Source organism: Mustela erminea, chromosome 7, assembly GCF_009829155.1.
Source record: "Mustela erminea isolate mMusErm1 chromosome 7, mMusErm1.Pri, whole genome shotgun sequence".
Classification (NCBI taxonomy): Eukaryota; Metazoa; Chordata; class Mammalia; order Carnivora; family Mustelidae; genus Mustela; species Mustela erminea.
The window spans coordinates 140942492-140970123 of NC_045620.1; the positions used below are offsets into that span (position 1 = coordinate 140942492).

At 64.4% G+C, this 27632-nt stretch overlaps 1 protein-coding gene across 1 annotated transcript in view; it reads right to left on the minus strand.

The window, feature by feature from the left end:
• Positions 1 to 269: 269 nt before the first annotated feature.
• The window catches only part of TPO (thyroid peroxidase), a 49614-nt gene continuing 22251 nt past the window's right edge, over positions 270 to 27632 (minus strand). The window contains exons 16-29 of the mRNA XM_032353722.1: positions 25889 to 26058; positions 23888 to 24020; positions 18259 to 18388; positions 16373 to 16579; positions 15125 to 15634; positions 11756 to 12014; positions 10993 to 11163; positions 9938 to 10175; positions 9306 to 9514; positions 8582 to 8749; positions 5600 to 5731; positions 5197 to 5296; positions 1269 to 1401; positions 270 to 483 (exon numbers count right to left, since the gene is read on the minus strand). Of these exons, the coding sequence (XP_032209613.1) occupies positions 445 to 483; positions 1269 to 1401; positions 5197 to 5296; positions 5600 to 5731; positions 8582 to 8749; positions 9306 to 9514; positions 9938 to 10175; positions 10993 to 11163; positions 11756 to 12014; positions 15125 to 15634; positions 16373 to 16579; positions 18259 to 18388; positions 23888 to 24020; positions 25889 to 26058 (2599 nt within the window). The 3' untranslated portion in view covers positions 270 to 444. The remainder of the gene's footprint in view (positions 484 to 1268; positions 1402 to 5196; positions 5297 to 5599; positions 5732 to 8581; positions 8750 to 9305; positions 9515 to 9937; positions 10176 to 10992; positions 11164 to 11755; positions 12015 to 15124; positions 15635 to 16372; positions 16580 to 18258; positions 18389 to 23887; positions 24021 to 25888; positions 26059 to 27632) is intronic.

Below are 27632 nucleotides of genomic sequence, written 5' to 3' on the forward strand. Positions count from 1 at the left end.
CGGGAGCGGTGGGTCAGGCGGGTGCGCACAGCCCGTGGCCACGTGGCCTAGGGTTTCCTCGCCCGTGCCGGGTCGTGACTTGAGCAGGCGCTAGGTCAGCCTCGGTTTGGGAAACGGCCTCAGTGGTGATTCTGGAAACTCGGAACTGCTGTCACGCAGTGACCCGGGTCAGGGTGTCCTGCTTCACGTCCGGCAACGGGCAGGGCCGTTGTCCACCCTGTCACCCGCCCGTGAAGCGAGCATGAAGGACACGTGACTCCGGCTCGGGGAGCAGCGCACGCTTTATTCAGGACGGACACGCCAGGACCGAGGCTGTTTCCAGAGGGAACCTCCTCCCCCGTGTCGGGCGGGAAGGGGGTTCCCGTCCGAGAAGGACTGTCCGCTCCCAGGAGTCAGCCCGCGGCCGCCCTGTCGCACCGGCTTCCGAGCGTGTCCCTGCGGTTCCTACTGGCAGAGAAGGATTTGGGATCCGCAGGCCGGGTCCTGCGGGAGAGAACAGCTCTGAGCATGCGGACAGACCGGGCACCCGCCAGGGCCCCAGGACTCAGTCAGCTACTCGGGGGCCCAGGGACACGCAGGGTCCCAGGGTGCCTGCAAGGGTCCTCGTGTGTGCGTCCCAATGGGGCGTTTCGGTTCCCTGCTTCGGGGCGGACGCGGGTCCTGCTCTGTGGGGGGACGCGTCGGGGGCAGGGCCGGCCAGCTCCGAGTGTCCAGGGTTGGCCGCCGACCTAGGTCTCGGACAGGCGTGCGCACGCCAACTTCAGTGTTGCCCGTCCCGCGGTCACACACACAAAGTAAAAATAGCCACAGGCGAGTCTAGACCCGTTGTCTCCACACTACTTGGAATGACTCCGTTTTTTTTTTTTTTTTTTTTTTTTTTTTTTTAATAAAAAGTGCTTTCTAGAAGTCAGCATTTCCTTTCAGTTTCTGTCTGTCGTGTTCGGCCGAGGCTTGGGGTGACACGGAGGCAAGCGCCCGCCATGGGGTCAGTTCCCCAAACGGGAAGCCTGGTGCCGGCTCCCGCCCGGGCTTACTCGTTCTAGTCTGTCCGCACTCTCTAAACAAAGTAGGTCACACTTGTCACAAGTCGTCCTCCTGGAAGAACGCAGCTTGACGAGCCGAGATCGCACAGCGAGCCGCGCACGGAGGGACCGGACCGGCGCGGCAGCCACGCGGGGTCAAGGGACCAGGGTCTCCGTGATGGCCTCCTGGTCTGAATGGGAGCGTGGATGAGTGGGGACCCTGTGCCCTCCCACGCGAGCACCCACCTGGCCTGCGCCCCGAGTGGCGGCAGCAGGCTGTGACGCGTTCGTGTCCCGGCGCGTTCCGAGACCCGGCTGGCAGGTCACTCTTCCACCCGAGTCTGCGATGCACAGCGAGGCTTTCCGGCCGGCGTGTGCCCTGCAGACAAGCACACACCTGCTGACGGAGGTCACGCCTCAGGCGAACGGTCAGGCCCGTCACACACATTGTCCTGCTGTCACTGTGACTGGACGGGGTGCTGGGACCCTGGGTACCTCCTGATTCATCCAGGGAGGAGCCCGGGGCCACTGTTAGCTGGAAGACAGCACCAGGTGCGGCGCGGCCTGCACCGTTCTCCGTCGGCCGAGGGGCATCAGGAGGCCACGCAGCCCGTCCCACGCCAGGACCCCCGGCCGCAGCCTGCGAACACCCTGCCCAGAGACACCCCCAGCCCCAGGCCCGCCAAACGCATCTGATCCCACTTCTGACTTGTGCGGGTGGGTTCGGAAAATCACTGTCCCCAGGAGGAGAAGCTGAACTGGGGGCAGGCCCCTGTGCCCGCTTTCTGCGCTCTGTTTTCCAGGCGACTGCATGCACGTGGCGTCCGGACGCAGATTTCCTGAGCCGGGGCCGTCTGGGAAGCTGTGCTCCTCTCCGGCTGGAGCCGGGCCTGGCTGCGGCTCTCCCTCGTCAGACCCTCCCAAAGCCAGGGGCCCCCCGGGTGAGAACAGCACCCCCAGGGCGACCCGCGGCACCAGAGGCGTCACAGGGAAGTCAGGAAACGTGACGGGAGGAATGGACGTGGACGGGACACACTGGGACCCCCAGGCGCACTGAAAGCCACACGCAGAGGGGACGAGCCAGCGACCCGCGTCTGCGTGGAAAAGAAGACAGACTTCGGCTAAACCACGTAACTTGGCAGCCGTGGGAGCGGGAGCAGCTGAGCCCGAGCTGCGGAGGGAAGGACCGGACGCCAGAGCAGAGGTGACTCAGGGGTGCGGCCCGACCTCGCCCCCGCCTCCACCCCTGCCCAGCTCTCTGTGGGGTCAGTGCCCCGTGGGAGCAGGAGCGGGTGCGTCCTCCACGGAGCCAGGACAGCGGGCCGGGCGCGTGGCACCGTCCCCCGCAAGCCCACCAGGCTGCGGGAGCTTGGGATGAAGCCACGCGGCCACGGGGTGAAGGGCTGGGAGGGAGCAGGTGTCCCGGTGCCGGGGCATTTGTGGATTGTGGGCGCGGAGTCCCTGGTGTGGACACAGCGGGCCGAGGGGCCGGGGGGGCCCTACCCACAGGCTGTCCGGCGAGAGCTCCCGCAGAGGGCAGTCCCTCGGGGCGGCCACCAGGGCCAGGGCCCCTCCCTCTGCACCCCGCGCCCTTCCAATCCCTGAGGACAAATTCCTTCCCTCCAAGCTTCCCTGTCCCTGGGAGGACCACAACCAGGAGGCTTCAGGCTCTCGACCAAATTCACGACCAAAGGCCTGTTGTGGGGAGGTGAGCGGATCCGGGCGGGGCTCATCGGGGTACTTCTGGGCGCGGCGGAGGTTTGCCTTCCTGGGCTTAGGTGCTTTCCGTCTGTCCCCACAGAGGCCGTGGGCCAGCACATCCGTGTCCGCCTGTCCGTGCCGCTCGGAGCGCCTCTGCGGCCCGACGGCTCTGCTCTCTGCCGCCACGGGTGACCAGCCACCCAGCCGAGCTTCGGGGCGGGTATGAGGGCTCCAGAGTCCAGACTCCAGGTCAGTGGACACTGTCTTCCCAAGTGCCCATGTGACAGACAGCTGTCCGTCTTAACCACAACCCCTTTTCCTTGTGTGGGGCCTGAGGTGTCTTTGCATCACGTAGGGCGGCCGAGGTCTGATGGAGACGATACTTCAGCTTAAGTCATGGTGATGCTGGATTTTCACAGCGTGGACGTTTAGTCCACGGGATCGCAGCTCCCAGCCCCTCCGCCGGTGTGTGCCCATGGCCTGGCTCATTTTCACCGAGCGGTGGGTGGCCGGCTATGGGTTTCTGTTACTGCCCGTGTCGGAGCTTCTAAGACCAGGCGGCTCCTTCCTGCCGTCAGCCCCGCCGAAAACTAGAGACGCTGCTCAGCAGTGGATGTGATGGCCAGCCGTCGGCAGGGCTGCCCTGAACGGGACGTTGCTGCTGACCACTCAGTGGTTTGTCGGAATGACAGCCCGACAGTCTCGGCTCTGACGGCGACGGTCCAGACGGTCAGGGTCCGGACGGGGACGGTCCTGACGGTCCGGACGGGGACGGCCCTGACAGTGTAATCACACTCGGTGCCAAAGCAACCTGGGAGGAGGCCAGGGCCGCAGAGGCCAAGGCCGGGCCCCAGACCCGACAGAGCCCGGGTCTCGACGCTGCTGTAGCTCTTCCCGGCGCAGGCTAGCGACACCTTCCACCAGCAGACGCCCCAGCACTGCTGCATGCGACTCCCGGGGCATCACCGTGCCACGGCCCCACGGGCTTGGCCACGGAAACCTGTTCTCTCCCCTTCCTGCAGTGTGGACGTGTAGGGTCATGATGTTGGCAGGGCTTCTCCTTCTGGGGTCTTGGGGGGTTTGCTGGGGACCCTTGGCCGGTAGCCGTGTCCCCCGGTCTCTGCCCGGATCGTCACCCAGCCTTTGCTCTGTGTCCCCGTCTGTCCCTACTCCCCTTTCCCGGGAGGACAGCCGTCCTGTTGGACGGGGACACCTACTCTGACACAACCTCATCTCAACTTGTTATGTCCCCAACGACACTGCTTCCAAATACGGCCCCATGCCAGGGTCCCAGAGGTCGGGTCTCCAGCATGTGAATTTGGGGGACGTGTTTCAGCCCGTAACCAAGACCTGACATGACCGAAGGGAGAGTTTAATGACATCACGGCTGGATTCACCAAGCCCATGAGACACACGGCCGTCGCGCGTTCCCCTTAGCTGGTAGAGTGAAGGACTTCCCGTCTGAACTGTGGGGTTCATTGGTTCTGCCAGAAATCACGAGTCTGTTAAAAGTGTGTCACTTAAATACCATTTACGAGGCAGAGGTAAACCCACGTGTCGGGTGAAGAAGTGGGGGCAGGGTGGACTTGGAGTTTAAAGGCAGTGGGTGTTGGCTTTACTCCTGCGACGGGACGCCTGGGCAGGAGGAGCACAGCCGTCCGGTCCCAGAGCCGCAGCTCCCAGGGGCTTGGAGAGGGGCCAGGCTGCAGCTGGCCATGGTTGGGGAAACCTCGGAACGTGATGGTGACTTCCTGGTGGTGACGGCTGACCACCAGGGCTCTGGGTTTGCGTGCAGCAACCTTGCTGCTGCAGAGGGGCAGGGTACAGGGCCGTGGCGAGGGCACCGCTGAGCTCCATGGTGTGTCCCGGTAGACGCAGGGCCGTGGAGTGTGGGCCGGCCCTGGGCAGACGGGCCAGCAACAGTGTCTTGCAGTTTATGCTGCCGGGAAGGTTGAGCAAGACTCTGAGCTCGAGTCCTTGGAGCTGCTGGTCAGGAAGCAAGAGGACAGGTGCTGACCCACGTCCCGAAGAGATGCCCAGATCTGCTCCAAAGGCCCCACTATGGGGCCGGTTTCGATGTAAAGGTCCAGCTTTACGTCAATCCAAGTTCCCTATTTGCAGGAGTCTGCGCCGGGGGCGGGGCCGCTGACGAGCTGGTTTTATCCTAGGGGACATTTACTCTCCGAGACATCTGGGCACAATTTTGGCTCCTAACGGGAGCATCCCCGGCAACCCACTGCCACTGCCAAGCCCCCGCCCTGAGTCTCCAGCCACAGGCCACGGACGCCCCGAGGTGTGTGGGCTCTTCTACCTTCACTGCTGAAGGCACAAGAGCCAGAAATCGGAGCTTTGTACAGAGTCGCTCTGGGGCTGCAGGGGTTCGGGCCACCGAGCGTCTACACTGGCTTCTGGAACACACCATCCTTGCCACAGGGGAGGAGACGGCCTCTGCCAGCTTTGGGGGAGGACTTACCACCTGCAAACCACTGTCCAGGTGAGACCTGCCAGGCCGCCGACCAGCAGGGTGCCCAAGGCGATGGAGACCCAGGATGCCTTCGGGAGCCTCCCAGAGTCTGGGGAGAGGGAGGGGTTAGCGAGCCCCCTGCCGAGGGCGGCGGCCAGCGTGCCCCGCGAGCCCAGGGCCAGCCTGGTCCTGAGGGCCTTGCCTCTACCCGTGACTGCCCAGGGAGGCCATTTCTCAGATGGGTCCCCCGGGTGCGAGGGGTCAGGGCAGCCGCCGGGAAGCACAGTCCACGCCCAGCCACGCATGGCGGTGGCGGGACACGCGTGGCCGCGGGAGGACGACCTGCCGCACCCGCGAGGTGTGCCTGACCTGCTGCCCTCCCGCGGAGGAGGCCCGAGGAGGGAGCTCTTACCTACGCACGTCGTCCCGTCCTCCGCCAGCACGTAGGGGTCTGTGCACTCACAGCGGAAGCCACCCTTGGTGTTCCTGCACCGGGCCGATGGGTGGCAGGGAGGGGCCGTCGCATCTTCACACTCGTTGACGTCTGCACAGACCACACGGAGGTCAGGCCGTGGCCCTGTCCTCCCTGACCCCGCAGCAGCCCTTACCCTGGGGGCTCCTGTCCACTCCCTGCTCCATGAGCAAGGGAATCGAGAACCCCCGGTGCCCTGGCAGCCATGTCCCTCTTGGGCCACGTCCGTCCCTGAGCACCCGCTTTCTTGCCACCAGAGGGTGCCCTCCAAGGTCAGCTCGGCAGACAGCTACGCTGTGACCGTGCTGCGTGGTGTGGCCGTGATGCTGTGGGGAGACCTGCCCGCACTGAAGCTGTCCTGTCCCACCTGGGCTGCTGCTCACGTCTGTTCAAGCTCTGTGCCACGTGCTCCTGCGTAGGCGGAGGTGACGGAGGCGTGGGCGGGCTGTGTCGTGGGGCCACCGGCAGCTCACGGTGAGCTGGGCACACTGGGCAGTGGCCCTCAATCCACATGGGGCCTCTCCAGGAGGCTGGCATCCTCCCCCTCAAGTGGGATGTGGCCCGGTGTGGGACAAGGGACGGGGGGACAGGGCAGGGCTGGGTCTGTGCATCCATGCGGACTCTTCCAACTGGACGGCTCACCCTCAGAGAGCATGTGAGACCTCGGGCCATGACCCCATGACCATTGACCCTGGCCCACAGGAGAGCACAGGCTGCCCAGTGCGGAGCTGGAGCTGAGGCTCCCAGGCCCGGCGAGCAGGTGCCCATGACTGCGCTGCCACCGGTGAGGAAGGGGTGCTGCCCTCACGTTTCCTTCTGCCTGAAACCTGGGACCCCTCGCTGGATTCCTGAGGCCTGTTTCCTGGTGACTCGCTGAGTCCGTTTTCCTTCAGATAAAACATTTCTTTTCTGGCCAATTCCAGGAAACACAGGAGGTCTGAGTGTCAACAGACGCCGTATTTTATGGGTCCCTGGGCATGTGTTGGAGGACACGCCATCACACTCTCTTGGGCCATCCTGTGTCCAAGGAATGATGCAGAGTCACAGAGGCCGTGGGCTTGGGAGGCAGAGTGGGAAGCCGCTGAGGCGGTCCAGGCCAGGCACGCGGGGTCATGGACCGGGTCATGGCCAGTGGGGAACGAGGTCCAGCGAGAGGGGGTCAGCCTTCCCAGGCCTCCCCAGGCCCGACCCGCCCAACCAGGTCTTGGTAGCCGTGCAGGTCTGGACTTGGGCGTGCAGGGGAACCCAGAGCTGCTTCTCCGTTGCCGGAACCCCTATAAGCCAGGAACCGTGGCCACGCGGCGGGCTGTGCCCCAGCCGTCCGCCAGCGTCACCCCGTCACCCCCAGGAGCAGCCGTCAGGCTCAGGAGGCTCACGGCCAGCGGTCAGTACGAGCCGGGCACGTGCCGGGCACCTGGTCATTTGCGGCCCACTTGGTGGGGGGCGTGGTCGTTGGTTTGCGGGGTAAGGAAGGGGAACGGCGTGACGGGCTGAGAAGGGGCGTGAGGAATCGAGCTCCGGGGTCACAGAGACTGAGAACAGCCCAAATCAACATGTCGAATGTGTTTAGGCAAAAAGGGTGTGAGGCACACGCACGCGGGGTCCTGCGCGGTGAACGTTCCGGAAGGCGAATCTGCGGGAGCTCTCGGGGCGGTCCCCCTGTCCGCACGGCTGGCGAGGCGTGGGTGCTCGCCAGCCCAGCCGCTCACGGCCTGCTGGTGCGAATCTGGGTGCAAAGGTTTCCCCGTGTGGTCGTGTGTTTGGCACCACGTCCCCGGCCCTGGCAGGCTCTGACCCCGCTGTTCCTGGGCCATCGGCTACCATCGGGGCACTCCCTGGACCCGGTTCTGCAGCCGGAGACCCGGGCCGCCGCGAGACGCTGCCGCGAGCCTGGCAGGGACACGGGACTCGCCCTCGGGCCTGGGGCTCACGGTCTCCGTCCGCCTTCCTGTAGGACTGAGCCGGTAGCAGGGAGCGCGGCCGCACTCGCAGGACAGGACAGTCCCGACATCCGAAACGGAGACGCGGTTCTTGTTCTGGAGGAGAAACTGCCTGTCGGAACTGTCTGTAACTGGGCGTGTAGCGACGTTCGTGCCTCTGTTAGCCACGCCGCCCTCAGTGGTCATCGTCCTCCGCGGACGCCCGGCGAGAGCACGTCGCTCCCCTGTGCCCGGCTGCATGCGGCTCCGCACCGGGCCCCAGGCACAGCCAGCAGACAGCCGGGGCCGTGGCCATGGCCTGTGGGCCTGCGAGTCGGGTGCGCTTCCAGCTCCCAGCACGCTTCCCTGGCCACCATCTCCTGCCCGCTCTCGGGGTCACGCATTCTGCTCCTGGGTGCTTCCTGCGGGGGTCCCGGCCGCTCTCACCAGGGACCCCGACCTCAGGGTCTGGCGCTCAGAGGGCCCCTGGGGGGTGTCCCTCTGCCCGCTTCTCCGGAGGAGTGACTTGGGGTCCCAGCCTGTCCCCTGAGCGCCCCCCGCCCCCGACACTGTTCTAACTAGCGGAGTGGGGCATGGAGCCCCCGGGCGGACCCTAGAGGCTCCCACTCGCGCTCGCGCCGGCCGCGTGGCCACACTCAGACGCATGTGGGGATGAGGACAAGCCTGTTCCGGGCTGGTGCGAGCGGAAGCCCTTCTCTTGGGCTTCATCGGAGGTGGCGGCTCTGGAAGCTCTTCCCACGGGTCACTAACACGTCCCCTTCCCGCCGGCGTCACCCCGATGGCCGCGCTGGGACGCGACTGCCTCGGGGCTTTGTTATCGGGCACGAGGCCTGGGGGACGCCGTGTTCGGAGCCAGCACGGCTCCGCGGAAGAGGACGACACCCGCCGGCCCCTTCTCCCGACGACACTCGTTCTACTTCCTGTTTGCAAACCGCAGGCCTGGGGGAAAGTCAGGAAGGCCGGCGTCTGAGGAGCCACTGACCTCGGCACACGGGCGGCCGGAGCAGGCCGCGGGGGGCACAGGCCACCTGTTCCCGGCCCTGCAGCTGGAACCCGTGGCGGCAGGAGAACACGAGCACGTGCCGTCCGGTCTCGCCGCAGAGCACGACGTCCCCGTTGTCCACGCTGTCGGGGAGGCCACACGCGTCACCTGCGCCAGAAGGCGACAGACCCCACCCGGCGTTCAGTCCCGGTCCCTCCCCGTCTCTGTGGCCGCAGCCGCAGGGACCCCAGGTCCCAGGGATCCGTCCAGGCTGCGCACGACGGGCGGCAGCGGCCATGGCGGGGAGCCTCCCCCTCTGCGTCAGTCCCTGCCCTGAGCTGACCCCTCAGGGCGCCGTCCTCGCCCAAACAGCACTCGGCGCCCCGCGCCCTCCTCGTGCTCACACCCCTCACCCCTCCACCTCACCCCCACCTGCTCGTAGCCCCCTCCCTCTCACCCCCTTTCTAACCCCCACCCCTCCCCCCACGTCCCCGTCTTCCCGCAGGCTAGCGGGCACACGGCTCCTCGGCTCCGGGTGTGTCTCTGCGCACAGCGTCTCGGAGGCCGGCGGGAGCCCTGTGCCCCGACACCCCCGTGCTCGTCCACACACCCGCCCGCCCCACTGGGGGTCCCGGCGGCGGCGCAGACGTGGGGCAGCGCGTGGGCGTGCCTCGTGGCACAGACCCACGTGCTACAACCTGATCTAAAAAGGGCTTCACGTCACCTTGAGGAGGGGGCTCCCTCCACACGTCCAGGTTCAGCCCTGGAATGTTCTCGCACGCCTCAAAGTCCCGCGGGAATCTCCCGGTTCGGAAGGCATCCGCAGGCACGCGGGGGAGGCCCGTGTTGTCACAGAGGACCCGGGACAGGGAATGCCTGGCCAGCGCGCGCCGCTGGGCCTCGGTGAACACCCCGTTGCTCTCCCACCAGAACCTGCACAGGAGAGGCGAGCCCGCGGCTGAGGGCGCCTCCCGTCGGGCGGACAGCGCGTCCTGTGCTGCCGCCGCGTCCGAGGGCTCCCAGACCCCTCCCTCCTGACCCACTGGGCCGGGAGTGACGGCCTGGCTTCCTGACTCCCTCGGGGGCCTTCGCGGGACACGGCCGGGCCACGCCGACAGAAGGGCAGCAAACCCGCTCCCGCACGGACGCCGTCCCTGGGCCTAGGCCTCCTTCCCGGGTCAGCGTCCCCTGCCCGACTTGGCAGACCCGTGAGAGAACCTGCGGAGGGGCTTTCTGGGCGTCACCACGCGATGGGCCCACGGCCCCACAGAGACAGCCGGGGTGCGCGGACCCACGACAGCTGTGCTGGGGCCTGCGCGGCGGGGGGCCGCAGACGTGCCCAGCCGAGGCACCTACCGGTCTCCGTCCCTCAGGGCCTTCATCTGTCTCCCGATGAGGCACGCGAACAGCGGGCCTGTGCGCGCCTGGGGCAGGAAGGTCTCGGCCAGGCCGCCCAGCCAGACGTCGATGTTGTCAGGGTGCCCGTACAGGTCCATTATCCGGCCCGCAATGCTGGCGTTGGCGAAGGCGGCGTGCAGGTCGGCCCGCGTCTGCAGTCTGGGCAGGCCGCAGAACTCCCTCCATGCGTTGTAGCCTGCAGAAACCACCCCACGACCTCGTGCCCAGCAGGAAGGAACGTGCCGGAATGTTCCAGCACCACGGTCGGGGGCTTACTGGAGAGTTTGTCCACAGACACAGTAGGAAGACACCGCATTGTGCAGTGGTCAGGATTCGACCTCCTGGGGCTTTGAGGGGGAGGCCAGAGCAGCACGTGTCCTGACCGATCACGTGGCTCCCGGGGGGTCCAGGAGAGGGGCGTGTGCGGGTGTGCCCTGACCTGGAGCAGCGCCCCAGGCGACAGGCAGGTCTGCACTCGTGGACCCGCCGGCAGGGGGCCTTGCATGGCTAGCAGAGCGGACCAGACAGCTGAACCACGGGGGCCACAGGAGGAAAGGCCATGGGGTAGGGCGTGAGGGCAGGCCTCCGGGAGCGGTGGGGAGCGTTGACAGATGGAGGGGATCGGGTTGGAGTGGGCACAGCGAGTGGGAGGAGGGGCGGGGACCGGCCTGAGCAGAGGGTTCCCGCCCCAGAGTGGCCAAGGGATGGGCCAGTGGTGGGGGGACCGCCTGGAGGCAGCCGGAGGAGTGTGCCGGCCTGGGGGCGGTGAGAGGGGCCCACGGGCAGGACAGCGGCCGTCGCACTGCCCAGTACGCACCAGGCCAGACCACCGCCCCTCCTGTTCGCAAACTGCTCCTGCCCCGCCCCATGGTCCCTGATCGGGCTCCCCGTGGACGGACCAGAGCTCTGGAAGGTGGCCGGGGATCGGAGACGCCGCTTCCGATAGAAGAGGCTCCGAGGGGCCGCCCCGCAGCCCAGGCGGGACGGAGCAGGGAGGAGCGGGGCGGGCGCACCTGGCAGGCCGTGGTCCCGGCCCCGCTGCAGGTTGATGGACGCCAGGTCCAGCCCGCCCGAGCTGCCCAGCACGAACAGCCTCTCCGTCAGCTCCTCATTCATCAGCTGCTCCGGCACCTGCCGCTTGGCTGGTCTCGCCAGGAGGCCCCTCACCAGGGGGTCCAGACCCCCTGGAAAACACCAGGGACGAGAGGCAGTCATCCCACGAGTCCTGGTGGGACTCGGCTTGTTCTGAACGGAAAACCCTTCAAGATCACGAATGTAAGGTCACGACTTCACTTTTCGCGAGTCTGAGGATTTCTGAGTGCTGCTGGGGTTCTGCCGTGGGGGTGGGTGAGCACCTGTCTGGGTTCCCGGGGACTGACCAGCAGGTTGCACGGGCAGGCCTTGCGTCCGAAGGGAACCCAGAGAAGGAGCGCGGCTGTCCTGAAGCTTCCGTGTTGTTTCCCGCAGTGGACGTCTGCAGGAGGCGGAAGCTGGAGTCTAACGGGCAGGGGCCACAGAACAGAGCGGGGTCTGTCCGGGCACCTGTTCCCCTCACCTCGAAGGACCAGCCTGCTCCACAGGACCCTTTATGGAGAAGCCCACCTCTCGGTTCCCCCCCACCCTGATCACATGGGTCCTTTATCACGACTGTCTGGTCTCTGGGGACCCCCAGAGCAACAATAGGGGTGGCCCAGGGCCATGATAAACAGGGTCGGGGGGCGTGGTCCAGGGTAGCCACGGGAGGGAGGCCGAGCCCTGGCGCGAAGGGAGACACACCTTCCTTGAGGAGCCGCCAGGGACGGAAGAAGGCGTCCTGTAGCCGCAGCGGGGGGAGGCCCGGGGGCTCCTGGTAGTCGGCGTCCAGCCGCCTCACCAGGGGGTGCACGGTGGCGTGGCCAAAGCGGAAGGCAGCCGTGGAAAACACATTGGACACGGTGGGGTCCACGGCAGGGTCGTAGCCCTCATAAGGGCCCACGTGCTTCTGGAAGGCCTCGGGGCCCAGGACTTTGGGGACATAATCCCGCATGGTGATGATCTATGGAGAGAGGAAAACAGGAGAGCTTCTGAGCAGGGAGACTGGCAGCAGGGCCACGTTCCGGACTTGGGTCAGTCCAGCGACAGGGAAGGACTTTCTCCTGCACATCCGCTGGGGCCAGAGTTGTCCTGGGAAGGACACGGCGTCCCGGTCTGGGAACAGGTGAACAGGTGAATGGATCCCAAGAGCATCCTCACGGCTCTGAGACTTATGGGGCTTGGAGGGCATGTCAGCGACACCCCCAAACACCCCCAGGGCAGGGCAGGGCACGTAAAGCTTGGGGTGCACCACACAGGACTGGCTGCCACGCTGCACCCCTCCCCCAACCTCCTCGCCCCCTTCACCGTGGGCACCAGCAACGCCTGAGCTCAGGAGTCAGGGATCCGGGCGCTTCGAGGAGCCTGAGCCGTGGAGGCCCAGATCCCGACCCGGGAGTTCCAAGCTCCCCCCACCCCACTCCGTGGCTGTGCGACTCTGGTGCGTGGGGAGCTGGCTGGCCTCTCTGATCTGGCTTCCTTTTCTGGAAAAGCCTTTTTCATGAAGTTGTTGTGAGAGTAGAAAACATACACGGTTTTCTCTGTTGGGTCTGTTGTGTGGTCTCCGTACGGCAGATGGATTTGTTACCTGGTGGGTCCGTGCGTGCGGAGGACCCTCCCCAGAAGCCGTACGGAAACGCCCCCCATTGAAGGGCACCCACCCTCTGCCTGGCTCTGGGAGATTGAAAGGCACGTTGGGATCCTGTGCTGCTCCTTCTTCCCTGACGCGCGTCTGCCAGCTCGTGAGCTCGCCACAACAGACAGGAAGGAAAGGGGCTGGCGGGGGTCTCACGGGAGCCCAGACCGGGCCTGGGTTTTGTGAACAAGATGGAAGATACAGCGTGCTCTCTAAAGGGACAGGACAGGTGTGACCCCTGGGCCGGAGCGAGCGTCTTTCCTGACGGCAGGACCCCACGGTCCGCTGACGGGATGGGCTCTCTGTCGTTGTCCTGCCCTGCGCTAGGGCCTCCGACTGACTTCTCAAAAAGGTGCTGGTCCGTTTGTTCTGGTCCTCTGGAGTTCTGCGAGCCAGATGCTGGCCCCTCGAGGGACGGGGGTGGGGCTGTGGCCGCCCAGGAGGCTGCTCGAGTCTGAGGTCCCCGGGGGCACAACGGTGGGCGGCCTGGGTCTCTCCGGTGCCCATGCCTCCGAGGAGCCCCATCAGCGGCAACAAGGCCACCCACCGTCGTCCTGTGGTTTCCGTTCGGTGCCCCCCGCAGGGTCAGGGACAAGGGCTCTGCTGGGAGGTTTACCAGTCATCCTCTTTCCTGTAAAAATCAGCATCAGATTCTTCCAGGATTGAAGGGATTTGGGTCAATAAGTGGCGTCCGATGAGGTAAAAGCCAATAGGAACAGTTCTGTCGAGAACATAAAGGTCTTTGCTTGAAGCTTCTCCGTGCAGCCGGCAAGCTGCCCCTTCTCCAGACGCTGGAAGAAAGCTCCCACCTGCACCCTCAGAACGGGTCCCTTCCGAGCGGGACGTGTTTTCTGATTTGCACCTCATGGGTGCGCAGCGGGGAGCGGCTGTGTAGCCTCCGAGCCGGCAGAACAGTGGACGCACAGAGCCCCGGGTTGCCACTGAGCCCGCTTTCAGCTCCGGGGTCTGGAGGCTGGTCCAGTGTTCCTTGTGTGATGGGTCATCCCAGAGCCGGTTCAGGGATGAGTGAGGCGCACCTGGGCCACTGATGGGTACGGCGTAGGGACGACTTAGTCACGCAGAACCCGGCCCTCAGCCCAGACCCCAGACGTGTCCGCAGCCTTCCCTGCACAGGAGCTCAGTGTGGCCTTTGCTGCCCGGCGTGGGTAGGGCTCTGCTTCTGCTTCTTGTCCCCACAAGGGAAATGGCCTTCCTCTTCCCCGCCAGGAGCACGAGGCAGATTTAAATTCCAGTGGAAGAGATTCTAATGACCTCTGCTTCCCTCTCCCCTTCTCTGAAGCTTGACTTGGGGTCCCAGGGGGCATAGGGCCCATTGTCCTGACCCACAGGGGCACCAGTAGAGACAGAGACCCTGGGGACATGCCCATATAGGGCTGTCTGTCCGGGGCAGGGGGACACGGGGGAATGAGCTGCTGAAGTTGGGGTAAGTGCCTTGGTGGGGAGCACCATGGGGCTCTGTTGGACGGATTGGGGCTGTTGTGGGACTTTGTGGGTCAGGAGGCAGAAGGCTTGCCTCTGCTTCGGGTGCAGGGGTGGGGGCGACGGGAGCTAAGGCCAGGCCACGTGTCCCTGGGCCTGGCTGCTCAGAGCTGAGGCAGCGGCCGAGGGACCCGGCATGCTCTCTGTCTTCTGACCTGCAGATGTTTCTTTCAATGACATGAGGCTTTCCAGGACGGGAGAGATCCAGACCACAGAAGCAGGAAAGACGGACGGCCTTGCAAGAACCCCTCCGACGCAGCCCACCTCCCTGCAAGGGTTTATCAACGCTAAACACAGCCTCTTTTCATTTTGGAGTTTCCGAGATATTTGCAAAAAACACCGAAGAGAAGCTATTGACTGAAAAAACACTCCACAGAATCTGAAAGCGAACAGTGAAGCTGAAAAATGTGGCCCGGTCCTGGGCAGACGGGGGCGGGGCTCCTGGCGTGACGTGGGGACGGGGCCGCACACACTCCCGAGCGTCCAGTGTGCGCGTCCGGTCCAGAAGCCGGAGCACAGCGCGAGGCTGGACAGCATGTGCCCACGGAGCCCTTGTCCGGGGGAGGGGCGTGGGCACACCGCCGTCAGGGACACGGCCGGAGGACTCCATGGCGGGGGAGGGGCAAGAGCCCCCAACCGGGAACCCCGGGAGCCACCTTGTTGGAGTTCGGAGCGGGTCTGACAGGCTGGCGGAGACAGGGACGGGTTCCCGCCCTCCAGCTCTACCGAACCCCGTTCGCACGTCCGTGTGGTCTCCTGTTCCTGCTTCACCGGCTCCGCGTGTGCTCGCCTGGGATGCGAGGTCGAGACCCACAGGGGCGCGTCCAGACTGTGGCGTGTGTCCCAGAAGCCCCCACCCCGCCCTGTCTGTGTGCTGGGATCCCCTGCTCTGTTCCGACCCCACCCCCACGCCCCCCAGCGCCCCCGGGACCTCGCACCTGGTGCAGGGCGCCCACCACCTTGCGCGCCTCCTGGTAGGCCGTGTGGGCGCTCCAGTGCGCGTTCAGAGCCTTGAGTGCTGAGGCCAGCCGGTTGTGCTCGCGCAGCCACAGCGTGTGCAGGGCCGTGAGAGCGGGCACCTCGCTGGCTCGGCTGTCCCCCGCCAGGAAGCAGGGCGCGGGGGTCGTCCCGTGGGGGCCGGGCTCAGGCGCGCAGGCGGTGAGTTGCGCGAAGGGCAGGTAGGCGCGGCCGGCGTCCTGGTGGCGCGTGTTGACCCGGAGCAGCCCCTCGGGGCTCGTCCAGTTGCGCAGCTGTTTCTCCAAGGCTGGGGAGCTGCCATACACCGTGGACGCGTCCAGGAAAGACGTCAGCCCGTTCATCTGCTGTCGTGGGTTGGCCGAGCTCAGGTTCCCGAAGAAGGCGCCCTGCATCCCGGTGCCACAGGCGGCAGAGGACCGGTAGAACGGCAAACAGGAGTCGCCGCTGCTCCCCGAGGCGTTGCTGGACAGCTGCGGGAAAGGGAAGATGCCGTCACAGCCTCTGCGGGCACCCGGGAAGCTCCAGGCTGGCCACAGTCATCAGCCTGGGGGCCACTCTCTGACCTGTCCACTCCTGTGCCCTGCCCTCAGTCCTAGCGTGCCATGGGCTCCTGCCGGGGTCAGCGTGGTGAGAAGGGAAATGAGAACCGTATTTAGGGAGACCCGTTCTGCAGGACCTGCCGTGGCCACTGCCCTCCAGCTCTGCAGCCCAGCAGGCAGACACAGGGGCACCGCGGCTCACGTCCGGACGCACGCTTTGCTTCACTATTTGGGTCGGTGTGAAAACAGCAAAGCTTGAAACTTAAATGCTTGTGCGCAAGCGAATGGGTTAACGCGTTCTCGCGCAGACTTTAGAAGTCGAGTGTCTGCCCGCTTAACAATATGGTGCGACGTCGGCCAATTACAACAGGTTCTGAACGACACACACAGCAGGGCCCGTCAGCTGTTAGCGCCAGAGCACACACACACGTGCACACACACACGCATGCACACACACACACGCACACACGTGCACACACACACGCACACATACGTGCACACACACGAGGACAATTTCTGGACAAACGCACGAGATGCTCCTCACAGGCGTTACCTCCCGCCCCCGCGCAGGACGAATCGGGATGTGGACCTTCTCTTACACCCCCTGCTTGATTTCTAAATGGCATCTGTTACGTTCATAGCAAATAGTCCCACAGTTTAAAATTCTACCTGTATGGGGAAACATGGGTTCTGGTTTTCACACGTCAGCTGGCAGTCAGCCCCTCCCCCAAACGCAGCTTTGCTGGTGCTCTGGGGAGTGAACGCAATGTCATGGTCAATGTATTGTCCCCACGCTGCCAGGAGGTCGGAGTACTGCTCGTCCTCAGTGACGGCCTCGTTGGGGACCTGAATGACTTGTCTTGTCACCTCCCGGACCTGTGAGAGAGACCAGCGTGTCATGTGGGGTGGGTATCTGCAGAGACGGAGGACACAGGGGAGACCGCGGGTCGGGGCGCCCGCTCACAGATGGGGAGCATCGGTGTGATGGCCGTGACCCAGAGGGCGGGCCGGGGCGTGAGGCTGTTCTCAGGCCTCCACAGGTTTGCAGATGTGACTAGTGCTGGGACCTCGACACAGGGGCTCTTCTGAGGTTCCAAGGGGGTCCAATGCAATCACAGGTTTCCTAAAATCCGAGAGCCTCTCCTGCCTGTCGTCGGAGGGGACGTGGACCTGGGGGCCCGGGAAGAGGATCCCCCACAGCCTTGTCCATCCCTGGCGGCAGCCCAGTGAGCCCTGCCTCTCCTCCAGAACTGGACGGTGGTGACGTGGAGTAGTTTGTGCAGGAGCCCAGCAGCCCACGTTAATGATGTCTGAGCACCAGTTGTTGCAAGTAGCCACGTGATTCTGGGAAACACGGGTTTACAGAATCCTTGTCCCTTTACGCTGAGCCCAGAGAGCCTTGGGGCATCAGGCAGGATGGGGAAGGTGTTACTACGTCTGTTAGGGACAGTCAAACGGAGGCCGAGAGTGTCCTGCAGAAAGGGACAGGGACAAGTGCGGCTGGGGGGCCTGTGCCCTCCCCCAGGGCCCGGCCACCAGCTCCGATGCCGCTCCCAGCTTGAGGGGCACCGGTCGTCCTGCTCGGCGGCCGTCCGCGAGAACGGCCCAGGGAAGCTGATCGCCTCAGATGTCATTTAGAAATCAAGCAGGGGGTGTAAGGGAAGGTCCACATCCCCATTAGTCCTGTGCGGGGGCGGGAGGTAACACCTGTGAGGAGCATCTCATGCATTTGTCCAGAAACTGTCCTCGTGTGTGCGCATGAGGTACGGGTCTGGGGACAGAGTTCCGGTCCCCGAGTGTGCTCACACAGAACAGACTGTCACTGTCGTATTTCTGGAGAATTCCACTGTCATACGTAGTATAAGACCAGGCAGACTGATTTATTCACGAAAACAAATAGGCAAATTGAGGACAAAATATCCACTTTTTAGCCAAATCGATCAGTGGCTTGTATATGAGTTTTCTTAGCAAGTAATTTGCCTCCGGGAGTAAAGCAGCAACCATCAGTTTGCATAAATGAGTGAATTACTTAACTTTTAAGTATCTTTGGTTAGACCTCCTCCTCTGCCTTCGGGTAAAGGAACTTATATCAAAACGCCAAAATAAGGGGCGCCTGGGTGCCTCGGTGATCAGGCAACCGAGCCTCGGTTTCGGCTCAGGTCGTGATCTCAGGGTTGTGATGTCAAAGGCCACGCTGGGCTCCGGGACCAGTGGGGAGTCTGCGTGGGATCCTCTCCGTCTACTCTTCCCCCAAAATGAATAAATCTTTAACAAAAACAACCCCCCCGATACTGAAATGACTGTGAAGAGCCGACAGTCAGCCTCAATCTAAGTCTGCCTTGTCCCTGTCACTGCTGGTGATGCTCATCTCTCCGTCCCTCAGCCCCCGAGGCGGGGAGCGGGGCACAAAGCTGCCGGGTGCAGGCCTGTGGGGACGGAGAGCACGGGGCTCTGCGCCCGCTGCCCGGAGCCTGGGCGGAGCCGTGGGCGTCCTCCCCGGTGGGGGCGGTCTGGCAGCGTCGCGGGGACCAGGTCCCGGGGTGGGGGTCACCTACCGGGGGCAGCGGGAAGCCGCTGTACAGGAAGTGGGGGTTCCACCCCCGGGGCTCGCTGATGCCGTCTTCGTAGGCCGGGGGCAGCCATCTCGCCAGCGCCGTGTTGGACGCCCCCCACCGGGGGTGGTCTCTGCGGAAACAGACGTGGGACTGTCAACCACAAGAGCCTCCATTTGGGAAGAAACAGAAAGGGAATGTCCGTTTAAAGAACAAAAAGAAATGAGGATCTTCTGTTGGGGATTTTTTTTTTTTAACGGATACTTTGGGCATAAAATCCTGACGGTGCTCGTGTTCCCTTGACCTTTGTGCGCCGCGTCCACGTGGTGCCGGCTGCGGGGGTCTGCGCAGTCGCTGCAGGGTCTTCGCACAGTGCGTGAGGCCGGCTTGGAGGCTTGCCGCGGACGAGCGTCCGAGTTGGAGAAGGTCGGGTCTAGACTCTCCTGCAAGCCCCCACACACCCGTAATGTTGACACTTGGAACATCTAAGTCACAAAATCCAAGAGATTTGTGACAGGCCACACGACTTTGTGAAGTTTTTGGAGTGTTCGAAAATAAAAACATTTAAAGATCGGTTGCTTTGTTTTGACACGTTGTCATCACGATGGGGGACGTCGCTGACGTGGGCCAGGCCTCCGTCAGCGGGGCTGGTTGAGAAGCTCTGCCTGGCGTGAAAGGCGCCGGGAGCTGCCAAGACCGAGGCCACACTCACGACACGTCCGCACATCGGAGGGCGAGACGCCGCGTGGCATCGGGCAGATGGAACAGACGCGCTGCTCCTCGCGGGGCCGCAGGCTCGGGACATGGGGACACACAGTCGCTCATCGCCGCTGCCCCGGCCAGCAGCTCCGGAGGACTTGCCAGCGGGAGGCGGGGGGGCCATGGGGGCATCTGCAGGGCCACAGGGTGGGGGACAATCCTTCCCCAATCCCTCCTGGAGCTCCCGCACCCCAGCCTGGCCCCATCTGTGGAATGACACGGGGCCGCGATGCATCTCGTTAGCGGCAGGAAGTCGGCGTGGGAGACCACGTGCTCCCCCGGCGTGGATTCGTGACAGTCGGTTTACGTCATGGAAATTCCGCTGCTTGGGGGAGGTGCAAATTTACTCCATTACAAATAATGAAATGTTCATTCAACTGCTTAGGCCGTGATGTTTCTGCTGACTGACTGGCATTTCAGTAGTCTGTAGGCTGTCCCGAGAGCCCAGGGGCTACCGGTCCTCATGGACACCGGGAAAGGGTGTGCAGTCGGCCTGCCTGGCGGGAGTCCTGGAGGGAGAGAGTTTGGTGCTGTCGGGGGCTGTGCGCGGCCTCCCCGCGAGGCACCCGGCCCACTGTCGTGTCGGAAGATCCTCGGCCCAGCGTGGGCCCAACATTTAGGTCCGCACCACCTGTCCGTTGGGTCCTCGGCCGCACCGCCTGTCCGTTGGGTCCTCGGCTGCAGGACATGGTCAGGAGCAGACGGGGAGAGCGGACGGAAGCCTTTCTGGACAAGAGGTCACGCGGACACAGCCGTCTCTGCCGCGATGTTCAGAGCTCGGGCTCTGCTCTCCGGGGCTCCAGGACCCGGATGCTGAGAGAGGCAGGTCCAACGTCCAGCCTGAGGGGAGTATGGATGGATGTCATGGTGGAGGCTGGGTGGCTCCCGCGGGGGTCCTCCTGGCTGCGGACGGGTGTGGGCACACGGGGGCTGTGTGGGGTCTGCTCGAGGAGCCGCGGCGTCACCGAGAATGAGCTCGGAGCCCTGTGGTAGCGCATCCTTCCCACACCCATTCATGGGAGGTCCCCACATGGCCCCGGGACCTGGTGTGGCTCCTACCGTGCCCGATGTCCCATCCACCGGCCGGAAGCCTGAGGACACTCAGCCCCTGGCGTGCAGTCGCGGCTGGAGTCCCCGAGGGCAGGCGGCGCAGACCCGGGTGGACGCGGTTTGGCCAATGCTGTGCTTTTCCTCATGGGCTTGGACGCCATGTGCTCCAAGAACTCTGGAAACTTCCCTGTCCTGGCGTCATTCGTGCCCGTGTTATGGTCCAAGTGTTTCATGCCGGAGACCTACCCCAGCAGCATCTAGGTTTCTGCAGACGCACGAGCGTCCTGGGGCCCCGGGGGCCACGTGCACCCATCGGGGCTCCCGTCTGTCTCTGTTCAGGTGTCAGAATTGTGAACAACCTTAGTGCTGGCTGGGCTCTGCGCGGCCCCTATCTGTGGTCTGGAGGCGACAGTTCGAAGCAGGATAAACACGGGCTTCCCTACGGGAGTCACCGTGCCGAGGACGTCCCCTCCAGGGAGATCTGCAGGGTCACCTCTGCCGGACGGCTTCCCGCGCTCCATCCAAACACAAATGAGAAGACACGGTTGCGTGGCCGGTGTCCCGACGGAACAGGAGCTGCCAGGGAAGACATATGCCTCTTCACACAGCTTTGGAAGACTGACCCACATTTAGTTTGGGCTTGGGCAAGTGTTTTGAAAATTAATGCAGGGAATTTTATGCACAGCAAGTTACACACTAAACCCAGGGAGGTCAGGGGCTCTGCGGGCACATCAAACGCACGAACCAGACTTCGCCAGCAGAGTGCGTCGCCTCCTCCGGGAACTCACGGGTTCTGAGGTCAGAGACTCTCCAAGGGCGAGGAGTCGCCACACAGAATCACGCCGTGGTGCAGACGGGGTGCGTCCTGCAGCCCGCAAGGCCACGTGCAGCCTGCCTGTGTCCACGCGGGACGCCCGCTCGGCAGCCCCGTGGTGCTTTCCCTCCGCTGAGAACACGCCGGATGCCAGACACCGCCGGCGACACGAGCCCACGGAAGTGCAGAAGGTTTTCAGCGACCTTCGGTCTTTCCTGTTGGGGGACGGTTTTGCCGCTCCAAGCGCGGCGTGTGCATGGGGGCAGGTGGGGTGCGTGTCTCCAGCCCGACTCTGCTCTCCAGTCGGTGGCTTCTCCTGAAGCAGGCTAACCCGTCACTATGTGGTGCAAACGTTTCTGATTCTCCCTCCGGCGGGTGCGGGTCAGAGACGGCCAGGGCCAGGCTGGCGAGCCGCTGTCTGAGCCGGGAAAACTCTGCTGCCATCTTGAGAGCCGGCGTCGCCACACGGGAGTTGCTGATGGCTGCGGAGCTGGGAGCCTTGCTTGGGGGAGAAGGCGCCTGGAGCTGTGTCCTCGGTCCTCTGTGGCTAAGGCCTCGGGCAGGTCCCAAAAGGTCAGATACTATCCGGTCGTCCGTGGTGACAATCACGGCACCGCTTTCCTTCACGGCGTTGCACACTGCACGCAAAGACCTTCAGAAATCCTCCCAACAGGCAGGAACGGCTGTCAGCGGAGTGTCCTTCCCTCTCGCGGAGGCAGAGACAGGGCACAGAATGCTGACGACAGTCGTCCGATGGTCACCATCACATCCAGCAGCCCCCGCCGAGATCCGGATGTGCCGTGACGGATGACAGCAGCACGCACGCCTGCACGAGGACGCCCAGAAACCCGGGCAGAGGTGGGAGCCTGAGGACCATCGAGGGCAACGCTCCGGAGAGCGGCGTCGGAAACAGGCCCCGCCTGCCTTCACGCACGCGCCACGCGGGTGGCCGACCCCCTCCTCCCGGCAGGCAGGACCGTGCGGCGCGGACGTCCTTCTCCACTCCGGTCACCTGGTTCCGCGGGCATCGTCTCAGCGAAGGGGAAAGGGCCGTGAGGGCAGCCGCAGCCGCGACGCCCACCCGTCAGCCCGCACGCAGGGAAACCGGCAGAAACGGAGTCTCCTTCCAATGCTCCGTTTGGAAATCCAGACGTTACGCGTCAAATTCCAAACCACATTGGCTTAAAGACAGGACGTTGGCCAACGTGCAGCCGACAGGCGGGGCCAGAGCCCGCGGTTCGCGCCAGGAAGCAGCAACGAACGGGCTAAGAAGTGGCGCGGCTAAGGAAGGAACAGAAAGTGGAAGACAGCGACTGTGCGTCCACGTTAGAGTCGAGAAGACAGTAACAGACAAGCCCGAGAGATGAGAGAGAAGCGCCGCGGACATTCCGTCAAACGCAGGAAGCATAACGCGGTGGCGAAGACCAACGTGCTGGAGCCCGAGTCCCAGGAAACCTGGTAGAGAAGCGTGACCTGGCGCGGCTCGGGCGAGAGCCAACCCCGGCGTCCTGCCCTGACCAACCTTCGAAACGGAGCAGAAGGTGCCCCTGACTGGCAGTGCTGCAGACGCTCACGCAACAACCAGAACTTTCCGGAAGGAAAGTGCTCTTCCTCAGGGGAAACTGCGTATCTGGAAGAAACCCCCGCCCTGTCTCTAGCCCCTCGATCTGAACACACCGGGGTTAAACGTGCCGGCGGGCATCGCACAGAACCTGCGAGCGCGCGGGCCCCAGGCCACGAGAGCACACGCGTGTGGCACGTGTGGCACAGACACGGCGCAAGAGCAGCCCCGAGCGGGGTGTCCGTGTGCACAGAGGACTCCCACCCTCTGCAGCCTGGGCCTCGGGGGAGGGCGGGACAGAGGAGACGGGCCGGCCGGGAGAGGGGCTGAGACAAGATCCCTGGACGGGGCTCCCCAGGGCAGGGCCAGGGGACGTCCTGCCCCTGCCGAAGGGACCTGGGCGGCTGAGCTGAGGGGCCTGGGCCCTCCTGGGGAGGCAGCTGGAGGGGAGGGGGACGCACCCCTGGCGCAAGCAGCGGCTTCAGCAAGTGCAGGAAGAAGTCCGGGCGTCTGGGAAATCTCACATCCCGGACGGTTTGGTTCGCTCGGGCACCACCTTCTGTCCTGAACCACAGGCGAGACCACACGCCCCTGCCTGCTGGCAGCAGCCCCCGTGAGCCCCGTGACCACCACACGGCCAGCACCGTTCTGGGTCATTCTGAGATGCGCTCTGCGCTTCTGTTTAGTCCAGGACTGTGGTCATCACGGACCTAACCTTCAAACTGCGAAACTCTTTGTAACAAAAATGGGAACCAGTCCTGTTTATGCTGGACCCACTGGCCAGGGGTCCCACTCACCAGCTGCGGGAGGACAGGGCTATCGTGTTCCCCAACACGTGTCGTGGGCCTGGCTCAGAGCAGGAGGGAGGTAGGTCTGCCATCTTGCCCCAGCCCCCACTGCGGGCACAGCCACAGCTGTGCTGCCCTCTGGTACCTGGGCAGCTGCTGTGTTGCAGACTTGTGTCACGGGTCCCGTGGCCATCCTCCACCTGTGGCCCAACTGACATCCAGGCTCAACAGAGCCACATTCCTTGGCCCTGCGCCTTCTCAGGGTTCTGATCTCAGTTGAACCCATGGCTCCTGGGCCTTCCCAGAACCCGATTCTAGGGGACACGTTGTGGAAGGGGTGAGGCAGCATCCAAGGGACACCCGCAGACAGCATGGGCAGGTGTCTATGGGACACCCACAGACGGGGTGGGGCAGCATCCAGGGACACCCGCAGACAGCGTGGGCAAGTGTCTATGGGACACCCACAGACGGGGTGGGGCAGCGTCTAGGGGACACTACTGGATCAGGTCAGGTCGGGGACACACCTGGCGACAAGCGGGACAGGTGGGGGTCCAGGGCGTGCCGCGGTGGGACAAGACCCCGGCGGTCTGCAGCCTCCCGGGATGGAATGCCGCTGCCCCCTACCCCCCAAGGCGGGGCCGGTCTGGAGGACACGCCGACCTGTTGTTGCAGGCGCCCGTGATGAGCCGGTACTTGTCGGCCAGGCAGGTGTCCGGGCACTCGGGGGGCAGCATGTAGGGCAGGCATCCGGACACGTTCGCGACTGTGTTCAGCACGTCTTCCGGCAGGACATCTGGGGAGGAAGCCGTGTGTGAGGACGAGCCCACCCCCACCCTACACGGGGCACGGCGGTCGCAGACAGCCCGGCCACGCCAGACGTGTCCGCGCCGGGGCCAGGGCTTCCTTCTCCTTCGAACCCGTGCTCTCGACAACGCCCTCGCACACCCTCCACGCAAGGAAATGGGCTTTTAAAACCCGTGTTTGCTGTGACCGTTCAGGAAAGCCGGTCAGCGCTCTGGTCCCCTGGAGACAGGGCACCCGCGGGGTCGCGTCTCCGACAAGCCTCCGCGCCCTGGCAGTGAGATGGGGCGGCCAGCAGAGCTCGGGCCCCGGCCGGTCAGGGGTGCGGGCAGCATTCGCGCCGGAGCTCGGGGCCTGGCTCTCTTGGACTGCTGGTTCCCTCCTCGCCGCCCTCTCCGGGTTGGGGCCCAGAAGCTCATGTATTTCCCCAAGCACGTTGCTGCCGGCACGCTTCCCTGTTGGTCCCAGAAGGAACCTTTGGTCACTTCTCCAAGACGAGTTGTACAGATCTTCAAGATAAAGGCGTGAGGACAGCCGAGGAGGGGCCAGGGCCAGGAGCTTCCCTAGGGGACCCTGGGAAGGACGCATCCGTTTGACACGGAGAGAAAGAGAAGGGGCGTCCCCGCCAGGGCACGAGCCGGAGGGTTTCACGTGGTAAGTCAGCGAGAGAACCACAAACACCGTGTGACCCACGCGCACCAGGGATTCAAGGAGCAAAGCAGATGGGGCGCCGGGTGGCTCAGTCCTTAGACAACTGTCCCCGGCTCAGGTCCTGGTCCCAGGGTCCTGGGATGGAGCGCTGGGCTCCCTGCTGGGCGGGGACCTGCTTCTCCCTCCCCCACGCCCCCTGCTTGTGCTCCCTCTCTCGCTGGGTCTCCCTCTGTCAAATAAATAAATAAAACCTTAAAAAAAAAGGCAGATGAACCTATGGGAATGGGGGAGGGGAGAGAGAGGGAAATGCACCATACCAGACTCTTATGGCTGTCGCGGAGGGAGGGGCTGCTGGAGGAGGGTGGGGGAGGGGCAGAGGGGGAGGGGCTGCTGGAGGAGGGTGGGGGAGGGGCAGAGGGGGAGGGGCACCAGGCAGGCCCCTGCTGGGGGAGCGCTGGCGTTGTAGTGGGGAATCACCAAGTTCTACTCCTGAAACCAATTTTCCCATATGTGTCACCTGCGTAGAATCTAAATAAAAATGTGAAATAAATTAAAAACATAAAACTCAATAAAAGAAACAAAGGCTAAGTCCGCACGAAATGTCTGCGGCTCTTTGGGGGAGGGACCTGGGGAGCTGTGCTGAGAAGCCCGGGTTGGTCCGCTCCTTCCCCACCAGGGCTCCTGCGCCGCCCGGGGTCCGGCCGGCCGCGCCCCCCGTGTGCACCAACGGGCGGCCTTGCTCGGAGGCTCTGCCGGCAGCCACTGCTGTCCCCCGTTCAGAGTCCAGCAAACCGGTTCTCAGAGGCCCAGAGGAAGTCACGGAGGCCACGGCCACCCAGCAGGGAGGGGCTCGCTGTCCTTGCGGGCTGTACAGCAACGGGACCCCTCGCACAGCCCCGCGCGTGGCTCCGCCGTCCCCGCCATCCCTGGCCGCCCCGTCTCACCACCAGGGCTTGGCGGCTCTTGGATGCCACGACACAGGCTGCCAGGGGCTGAGCCGCCGCCGCGCTTCAGTCTGGACCACCGAGGGACCGTCACCTCCCAGGCGAACCCAGACGCATCCCACGCCTGCTGGAGCCGCGGTGACAGACCCACCGCGTCTGCCTGGGACCGAGCAGGGAGGTGATCGAGAGGCGCTCTGTGCAGTTCCCTCCTAGCCCAGGCTCTGCCCCTCGGGGCCGCTGCTGGGGGGGCACCTCGGGGGCTCACCTGTGGGAGGCCAGGATCCCCGGAGCTTCCCGGAGACTCTCGTCTTCAGGGCCTGCACGGAGGCTTCCATGATCTCGGCGGCACGGGAGACAGCGCGGCTGGTCGGCTCAGGGCGTTTGGAGAAAGACAGAAGCTGTGACGGAGACGGGATCCCTCTTTGGCGGAGGTCTCTGCGGCACGAGGGCAGAAGTAACGCGGGTTATTCGTCTGGGGCTGTTCTCGTAAGGAGCCAGTACTCACTTCAGCAGAGTATGTGCAGGGCCTGCCCCATGTGGGGTCAAAGACGGGCGCATCCAGAGGTCGTGGGCCGGACAGGACTTGGGGGCGATAAACCTCGTCAGCATCGAGTTAGATGCCTGTGCTGTGCCCCGGCTGGTGAGCCAGGGGCCCTGCGCGCAGCCCCCTGGAGTGCACGGGTGAGCCCGTGCTCACAGGCTGGCCCCGCTTCCTGTCAGAGAACCGGCCCCCGCGGGGCAGGACAGGGCAACAGAGCCTTTGTGGTGGGACCGGAAGCACCGAGCTGGGTCCCCAGCGCTCTGTGTCCCCGGCCTTGCGCGTCCCAGCAGCTCCAGCCCGAGGGGATCCGTCCAGCCCCTGCCCACAGCACTTTGGGGCCATCGCCCCAGGGGCAGGGGTCCGAGCTGGCCCCTGCCCAGGTGGGGCTGCAGAGTGGACCCCCGCGGCCTCAGGCAGAGCGGCAGGAAGCCCCTCCAGCCGCCCTGAGATGTGCGGCTCCCGACGCGGGTGACTCGGCGGGATCAGCCAAGCTCCCGCCTCCCGCCGCGACCCCGCGGCCCACTATGTGTCAGTAAGAAGCCCGAGTCGCACTGAGGGACCGGGGCGGCCGGTGCTGGGCCGAGAACCACTGACCTCGGGCTGTTGCCCCTGAACCCCTCGGCCACCCATGGCCACAATGACGCTCAGTTTACGACACTCCGTCATCGAGAGCCGAGTAGCTGGCGTCGGGGGCACAGCCGGTGACAGACGCGGTGGACACGGAGGACACAGCGGAGTGAACCTGATGTGACACCGACGCGCGGCCCAGAACTTCTATGAAGAGCTCTGGATGTTGCGTGACACCAGGTCACCGCGAAGTTTTCTTTCTTTTAAGATTTTATTTTATTTGACAGAGAGAGACACAGTGAGAGACGGAGCACAAGCAGGGGCAGTGGGAGAGGGGGAAGCAGGCTGCTCGCCGAGCGGGGGCCCTGCCTTGAGGCTCGATGCCAGGACCCCGGGATCACGACCTGAGCTGAAGGCAGAGGCTTTAACCCACTGAGCCCCCCAGGTGTCCCTGTAATGAACTTTTGGTAGAAGCTGACACACCAGTCAGCAGAGACACGGGACCCCGGCCCCAGACACGGGCCACCACAGTGCCAGCCGCGGCCTTTCTGGGGCTCCCTGAGACTGCGGGGGCAGGAGAACAGTCCCCCAAAGAAGTCCGTGTCGGCGAGCGAGGAGGGCCCCGGGCTCGCCCCCGTCGGCACCTCCCACCCCAGAGCATGTCTCCGGGTCCTCCGGAAACTGCGTCTCCCGGATTCGAACCGTAAGGACCTCAGTGAACTGTGAGTTTGCTTTGCACTTTCAGTACCTCCTTGTGCGATGCTGGTCTTCAAAGGTCTCTTGAAGAAACTTCTAGAAACAACCTCAGAAGACCTCACCAATGATCTTCCTCATTGGCTCTCTTGTCTTTGCGTTTCCACGTACATCACCGCAAACCCGAGCGGTGAAACCCATCTGCAGG